At 45.9% G+C, this 8,916-nt stretch overlaps 1 protein-coding gene across 1 annotated transcript; it reads left to right on the forward strand.

Annotated features, from left to right (window-relative positions):
• The first annotated feature begins 1,190 nt into the window (after positions 1 to 1,190).
• Positions 1,191 to 2,821, forward strand: LOC147014361 (uncharacterized). The gene has a single exon (XM_085850604.1). It carries the CDS (start codon positions 1,610 to 1,612, stop codon positions 2,819 to 2,821), a length of 1,212 nt encoding a protein of 403 aa, XP_085706730.1. The 5' UTR covers positions 1,191 to 1,609.
• Positions 2,822 to 8,916: the final 6,095 nt, after the last annotated feature.

The raw sequence follows: 8,916 nt of genomic DNA on the forward strand, positions 1-8,916 counted from the left end.
GCTTCATTCAGCAAGTGTGTTGAAACTTCTTCCAATGTTCTTTACGGTACTTTGTAATAGTACAGCTGATAATCTCTCACATCATAAGAATTGTGCAAATGATGACGAAAGCATGAAATTTCTACCAGTGTTATTACATGCCATAAGCTTCATTTTCAGATCGGGAGGGAAGGCAGATTTGACCTCCGAGGACCGTGAGAGGTCAATGACCTAAAAATATCAAAATAATGATGTTTGGCTTCATTCGTTAATGGTAAACATGTTTATGATGTACAAACCATGCATTTGTGTTCCAATAGAAGTGTCTACATATTCCACACAGTGTTGGTAGTTATTTACAGATGTCTAGCTTTGACCTCTGAGGACCGTGAGAGGTCAATGACCTAAAAATATCAAAATAGTGATGTTTGGCTTCATTCATTAATGGTAAACATGTTTATGATGTACAAACCATGCATTTGTGTTCCAATAGAAGTGTCTACATATTCCACACAGTGTTGGTAGTTATTTACAGATGTCTAGCTTTGACCTCTGAGGACCGTGAGAGGTCAATGACCTAAAAATATCAAAATAGTGATGTTTGGCTTCATTCATTAATGGTAAACATGTTTATGATGTACAAACCATGCATTTGTGTTCCAATAGAAGTGTCTACATATTCCACACAGTTTTGGTAGTTATTTACAGATGTCTAGCTTTGACCTCTGAGGACAGTGAGAGGTCAATTACCTCAAGATATCAAATATTGATGCCAATGAATCAAATATTGATGACAAACACCCAGATGTCCTGGCAGAATTCAAGTCTGGGAAGCTTGTGGTACACAAGACCAGCAACAAGTTCTCTGCCATGGCAATTGACCAATGTCATGAACAGCACAACGCTGTGGTCAAAGGGTCTGGTGGAGCTATTGGACCGACAGGAAACCCTGGGGCACTCAGACGCTGGATGGTGGCAGGGCCAGAAATAGCCAGGATCACTGCAGAGTTTGAAGAGCAGGCGACAAGAGGACATGGCGGTGCTCACGACACTGGGCATCTTCACCATGACCAGAAACCTGGAGTGCAAGCAGCCTTTATGAAGGATGTCAGAGCACTTATAGCAGTGTTTGAAGAGATGGGGAATCCCTTCCTAGACAACACTCAAGATCTACTGGTCCTTGACATGAGAGACATCATGGACACCCCCAGTGGCAGAAACTGTGAGGAAGATTGAGTCCCTTGGTGAGGAGCAGTACACAAAGTTTGTTGAAGAAAGACTGGAACTATGCACGAAGCCAGTTACAGAAACACTGCCCAAGAACAAGTTGCCACTCTTCAGTCGGCCACAGACCAAGACGCAGTCAAAGCAGCAGATCCAACTTGCCGCAGTGAAGAGTGACTGTAGTCTCTTCTCGAGGCTGTATATTGCCTGCCAATCACGTGATGGGGATCTGGACCAGTTCTTCTGCCACGAGAACCAGGCAGCACCACCAGCATTATCAACAGGAGGAAAACTGCGCCTTGGAGTCAAAGCAGATCTACTACACTGCCTGAAATCAGACCAACCCGAAACCACAAGCGCACCTGGGGTTGATGCCACAATCCTTGACGGAGCAGCTATTGTTCAAATGCTCAATCCTGTAACGGCAAAGACCTTTGAGGAGTATGTGAACACAGTCTTTGCACCTTACATCTCTACTCAACTCGAAAAGGTCAACAGACACGACCTCATCTGGGATGTATATCTACCTGACAGCCTGAAAGGCACGACCAGACAGAAGAGGGGCAAGGGCGTCAGGAAGAGAGTGGCTCCCTCTACCGTCATGCCTAAGAACTGGAAGGACTTCCTTCGTGTGGATCAAAACAAGACTGAGCTCTTTGGACTCCTGTCACGAGAGGCCATTCGTCTTCCAATAGCAGATGGCAAGGAAATGTATGCAACATGTGGAACTGAGGTCCTGTGCTCTCCTGCCAAGCCTGACTTGACCAGCCTCGCCCCATGTTCACACGAGGAGGCGGACACTCGCCTGCTTCTACATGTGGCAGATGCTGTGCAGAAGGGGATCAGGAAGGGGTTCATACGCACTGTGGATACTGATGTTGTGGTACTGGCTGTGGCTTCATTCAACAACATCAATCCTGACGATCTGTGCATAGCTCTTGGTACTGGATCCAGCTTTCGGTACATAGCTGTTCACCAACTGGCTGCCGCCATGAACCCAAGACAATGTGCTACTCTCCCCATCTTCCATGCCCTCACAGGGTGCGACGCTGTGTCTTCTTTCGCTGGCAGAGGGAAGAAGACTGCCTGGGAGATTTGGAAAGTGTTCCCACAGGTGACTGATGCCTTTGAAGAACTCTTACGCATACCAAGTGATGTCAGTGAGGAATCAATGTCACTGCTGGAGCGCTTCGTTGTGCTGATGTATGACCGCACCAGTGACACCATGGAAGTGAACGATGCTAGGAAACAGCTCTTCGCACACAAGTTTAGGGCTCTAGAAAACATTCCCCCAACGCAGGCAGCACTCCAGCAGCACATCAAGCGTGCATCTCTCCAGGGCAACTGCTGGAACCAAACTCTGGTCCTGAATCCAGAGTTACCAATCCCATCTGACTGGGGCTGGACAAAGGAGGCCTCCGGGTGGCAGCCTCTTTGGACGACACTGCCAGAGGCATCAAATTCTTGCCACGAACTGATCCACTGCGGCTGCGAGAAGGGATGTACCGGCCGCTGCAAGTGCACCAAGGCTGTACTCAAGTGCACTGCATTATGTGCATGTTCGGGAGACTGTTCGGTGCAATCAGACACCTTTATATTTATGCGTCTCTATGGATAATGTGTGTGTATTACATGTACCGGTATGTACTATACATGTGTCTGAGGGAACTGACCTCACTGTACTTTAAGCTTATAGACTATGTTCAGTGCACATTGAAAATTAAGGTTGCACAGATGATCTTACAACACCATTTCATGCAAGCTGTTCTGGACACCACAATAACCTAAATGTGTATTTCAATAAATTTGTTTTCTGAGCTCACTGACCTCATTTAAAGCACTTGTTCAGTCATGGTTGCATCCTGTGATTATGAATAAAGGCTCTCCAGAATATAAAGGGACCAACACATGGCAACATACCTTTTTAATGATTCCCAAAAACAGACAAACTGCACCAGAATCGTGAAAAAAATGACAATTTCAAGGTAATTGAGGTCATTGACCTCTCACTATCCTCAGAGGTCAAATCTGACTTACCTCCCGATCTTATGGTATGTACTAACACTGGTAAAAATTTCATGCTTTAGTCATAATTTGCACAATTGTTATGATTATCTGTTGCACAACTGGTGAGTCCGGAAAGGAACCCGAGACAGTCCCTCCCTCGTGGTTCCCCCGCGACGCTGGTCCTGAAACACTATATTCCTTTGTAAAATAATAGGCAGGGATCCGAGGGGTGGGTGGGACTGTACGACCGTCAATCAGCCTGATGGGGATGGGGATGGGGATGGGGCCGCTATACATTTGCCTCAATGTCATACACACGGACATCAAATAATATCAGCAGAAATATCATGCCTCAGGGGATTCCTTGGTTTTCAGTGTTATATTTATGAAAATAAAATAAGAGTGAGGTTCCAGCACTTCACACAGGACACAGGTGATCATGAACCCTCCTCCAGTCACTGTATCAAGGTGAAGGCGAACCACATGATCGGCGGCAGATTCGCTCGTCTGTGCATGATGTGGGCATCTGGCATCCCACAGAACAGCCTGAAAGCCTGAACAGGGGATATCCACTCTAACTGTGTGTGTGTGTGTGTGTGTGTGTGTGTGTGTGTGTGTGTGTGTGTGTGTGTGTGTGTGTGTGTGTGTGTGTGTGTGTGTGTGTGTGTGTGTGTGTGTGTCGATGGTTGTATCTCCATTTGCGGGTTTCAGGAGGTGGAATGGAGTCCTAGGTCTCAAAGTATCCACCTCCGCTTCGGTAATTAAGGGATCACAGTTCATGAACCGAGCTGTTGAAATTTTTTGTTCTCAGAGTTTTGTTTTGAAGGCTCTTTTCAGGACCGTCACCGAACCTCAGACTGCTTCCAGTTGTAGTTCATTTGTGGTAATATTACTGGGGATGGTTTTTCAAATCTCATTATTCAGCCAAAATCACTGGACACTGAAACCTCAATCAACAATGGTCTTTTCCTTTTTCTTCTTCTTTTTTTTTAACCTAAGTACTATGTCAGGTGGCAAGGCTTTGTTTTTTTATGTTCACGCTCAATGGGATTATAAGGTCGGATGTGAGCATGACATCCTTATTTTCAATGATTGCTCTTGGTTCGTGTTTCCATGAATTTTGTGGAACTGGGATGTTGAATTTTTTGCAGATATGACAATGAATCGCATTGCATACTTTGTTGTGCCGTTGTGTGTAAAGTTGTTCTGATAACAGTTTTTTACATCCCAAAAGCAGATGACTCATACTTTCTGTTTCTGTCTTGCAGAACCTACACTTGTCTGTCTGGCTCAGTCCCGCCATCAGTCCCATGTGCTGATATGAGCAAAAACAATTTCCCACTTCACTCGAAAAAGAACATCACTGCTCTCTCTCTCTCTCTCTCTCTCTCAGCCTTGTGATGGGCACAGATTCTTGGGCATGCCTCTTGCGGGTACCACCCTTGATGGAAATCTTATAGTATCTGTGGAGTACAACATCAATCTGCTCTGAAGTACAGCCTTGACAAATGCATCAGCCAAGTCTCCAAAGGTAGCAGCTTTCTGAAGTTTTCCAATTGCTACAAGTGCTTGTCCATTGATGATCAAAGTTGGATTTGATTGAAGAGCTATTGCTTCAAGAACAGGACAAGGGATTTCAGCGGTCATGACTTGAGTGAAGACCGCCTTGGATCCAGACTGCAGATCACCCCATTAATTTCTGCCAACACATGTGGGACAGGCAGCAGCTCATGGTTGAGGATCTCATGGAGATTTACATTCTGCCCAGCTTCATAGGCCGTGATGAGACATTGGAGAATCATAAGGTCTGGTTTGAGAATTATCGCTGTGCCACCTCGAGGATCTACCTACATGTTGTACATCAAACAGGGATGAAAAGGTAAGAAACTTGTTCTTTGGAGGAGTGTCTCTGAATTTGGTGTTTCTCTTGTCACAATGCAAAAGCGAGTCTGTAACAAAGACATTCAGCTGTTCTCATCATTTCCTCTTAGCTGCCAGCAGGTCTTCTTCAATCTCCTTTGTTACCAGGTCTTTGTTTGCAATATTTTGCAAAGTTTGATGCGTGTCACTGGAAGACATGGTGAAGCTCTTCAAAGTCGTCATGAGACGATCTTCATCTTTGTTGTCTTGCTTTTGTCTGCCTTTCCTGGATTCATTATGCATGAGTGCATCATCCGATTGTGATCACAATGATGCTTCCACCCTTGTTTCCCATTCCAATCAGCCATTCCTTACTCTGGTAAGGATGCACTTGTTTGAATTGTGGAGTTCCACATTTCACGTCAAAGTTGCCGACATCAAATTCAGTCTTCACTTCTGGGGGAAGCTGGTGCATCTCAATGAGGTAGATTGTTCCCCAGCAAGCATAGTTTGTGTGATTGTATCTCATGAACAAAGGTAGACTGTGCCCCTCTCCTGCCCCTCTTGTTTCCTTCTCCCTTTGGTGTATGTCCTGCGTGTTAGCTCTTCTTGAAGCCTCAACAAAGTATAGAAAAAATAAGAGGCTTTCAGAGACACAGTCAATCATTTCCTCTTCATTGATACAAAAGCCCTTGAACTTGGGTTGTGCTAGAATGTGAGTTTTCAGTTTCAAAGCCACCAACTCCAGAATTCCTTCATTGGGAGGCTGGAATATGGGTATTGTTGATGTTTCTTTACCCTCAGACATGAGAGTGGAGAAAGGGAGGTGTGCAAACTTGATTAGTACAAGCAGTGTTTATTGCTTTGGTAATGGAACAAAGCCATACACATTCTTTGTATTCCTCTGCAGCTTCCTTTTGAATGTAGCCCTTCTACCTCTCGTAAGAAGTTGTCCGCAGTCTTTGTCAGTTCACAATATCTCTTTCAAACCTCTTGAAAGTTGAAAGACATGTACAGTACTTTTACAGCAGCTTCTTTCATTTCGACAAGAAGCCATTCCGAAGCAACATCTGTTTGCTTTAACCACTCCTTTGTTTTTGATACGCTCCCTTGAAACTTATTGTAGCATGATGGATGGATGATAGTGTTACGAATCTGGAAGCCATGAGCACTCAACATACAGGTCCGAAAGGTCAGTTATTTGCATAAGCAAATGTGGATAGATAGCTCCCTTTCCCTTGTTTTAATGGGTAATTAAATGTTCATGCGCTGCGGAGTTATTTTGATAGTGAGGATTTTTACATCTACAACTACAACAACGACAACCCTCTGCTCCCAGCATTCTCCGCACGCTCACTGGTATGCGGGTGTGTTCGGAATTCGTTCGGGGATGGAATTCCATTCCCAAATATGGTCATGAACCGGTTCGCTTGGCTGCGCGCCAAATAAGGGAATGCGTCGTGTCCCACCCAATGAGAGCGGGCCACGATGAGCGAACGGCGGCCGAAAAGGGGACGAAGGAAAAGAGAGCAAATAATCGGGTGGATCTGCTTGAGCGGGTAGGAAAGAATCTGCGCCCCGTCTTCACGAGCGCGTGTTCTGGTTCCCGGCTCATCTCGTCGCTGGCGTGGTCTACGTCGGCTGCCCTTGGTCCGTTCTTGCCGACTGGTGCTCCGGGAAGGTGTGGACGTCGAGCCGCGCGCTCGCGACCAGGTAGCCAGCCACTTTCACGCCCCTCAGCTCGACTTCCCTCCGAGCTGAAGGGATAATAAAGACCATTTTGGGTCCGTTTCTTTTGGGTGTGCGTCTGTCTGTGGGCCCATCTTTAAGTAGGAATTGTTTAAGTGCTTGTGTGTAAATTTGCATTCTCCATTAGTCGTGATAACTCTGCCCTTACGTGCTCCCCTCGTTTCCCTGATTACTGTGAATAAATACCCCATTTGTTAAATGTATCAGCTCGTTTCTGTGTTTCTTCCATTGGCTTAGCATGGCGCGTGTTGGTGAATTACAAAGGCTGTTGCTGCTGTAAATGTACATTTGGACCGACGGGACTTAGGCAACCATCCGCTCGGGTTGCGCACGGGTTGGGCACGCTAACGGCTCGACTCGTACGAGGGCCATCGAGGGTGTGAATACTCGGTAGTTCGCCACGTGGATCTCTAGGTATTTTGAAGACTGGCAAATAACCCTGTACCACGTGGTGGAATTATTGACGATTCACGGTCCGGTAAGGGACCCGTTCCCTTGGAGTTTTCCGAAAGGTACGATCTAGATTCTGGGTGTTTGGTAGAGTCGACCCTACTGCTCCGCCTCGCGGTCGTGCTCGCAGCCGATACCCGGCCCGCAACAATATTTACCTTCAGCAGCCATGAGGTCGCTTGCACCTGCAAAGCGAACACGTACTACTTGGTCATATTTGGAAACCTGAATAATCTGCTCACTCATCTCAAAAGTACTGACTGAACAAAGGGTGCCTTTTGCAGTCAAGTCTCAACAAAACATACAAAGGCTCCAGTTGACGGCACTTGGAGATCTTCAGAGGGTTGAGGGAGGTGTGCTGGGACCAGCACCTTGATGACTGCAGCTTGCTTGTCCTTTTCCAGCCTTGATATTCACCATTTGCTGGTAAACGAAGAATATCAGGATCGATGCCACATCACTGGTTGTTTGGGCTCAGCAGTTGAGGCTGCATTCATTCTCTCGATCGATGGTCCATTCTCTGGATCTCTGAAGCTTTCCCTTGACTGAGCAGCATTTGGAGATGTAGAACATCCTCCATCACCAGTTATCAGTTTTTCACGTTTGTTTTTCTCGACAAGATGATGCAGCTGCTGAATGAAGTCTGTTGTTCTTTGATGCTTGAGACTAAATACTGGTTCCCTTATCGGATCACCAGGTCATTAATCTCCAACACACACACACACACACACACACACACACACACACACACACACACACACACACACACACACACACACACACACACACACACACACACACAGACACACACACACAGACACACACAGACACACACACACACACACACACACACACACACACATGCACAGACACACACACACACACACACACAAACACAGACACACACACACACAAACACACACACACAAACACAGACACACACACACACACACACACACACACACACACACACACACACACACACACACACACACACAAACACAGACACATACAAACACATACACACAAACACACACAGACACAAACACACACAAAACACACACACAGACACACACAAACACACACACACAAACACACACACACAGACACAAACACACACACAGACACACACACACACACAAAACACACACACACAGACACACACACAGACACACAAACACACACACACACAAACACACACACACAAACACAGACACATACAAACACATACACACAAACACACACAGACACAAACACACACAAAACACACACACAGACACAGACACACAGACACACACACAGACACACACAAACACACACACACAAACACACACACAGACACACACAGACACAAACACACACACAAAACACACACACACACACAAAACACACACACACAAAACACACACACACACAGACACACACACACAGACACACAAACACACACACAGACACATACAAAACACACACACAGACACACACACACACAGACACACACACACAGACACACACACACACAGCCACACAAACACATACACAGACACATACAAAACACACACACACACACACACACACAGACACACAAACACATACACAGACACATACAAAACACACACACAGACACACACACACAGACACACACACACA

This window comes from Eptatretus burgeri, chromosome 13, assembly GCF_056783735.1.
Source record: "Eptatretus burgeri isolate ZD-2024b chromosome 13, Ebu_testis_v1, whole genome shotgun sequence".
In the NCBI taxonomy this organism is placed as follows: Eukaryota; Metazoa; Chordata; class Myxini; order Myxiniformes; family Myxinidae; genus Eptatretus; species Eptatretus burgeri.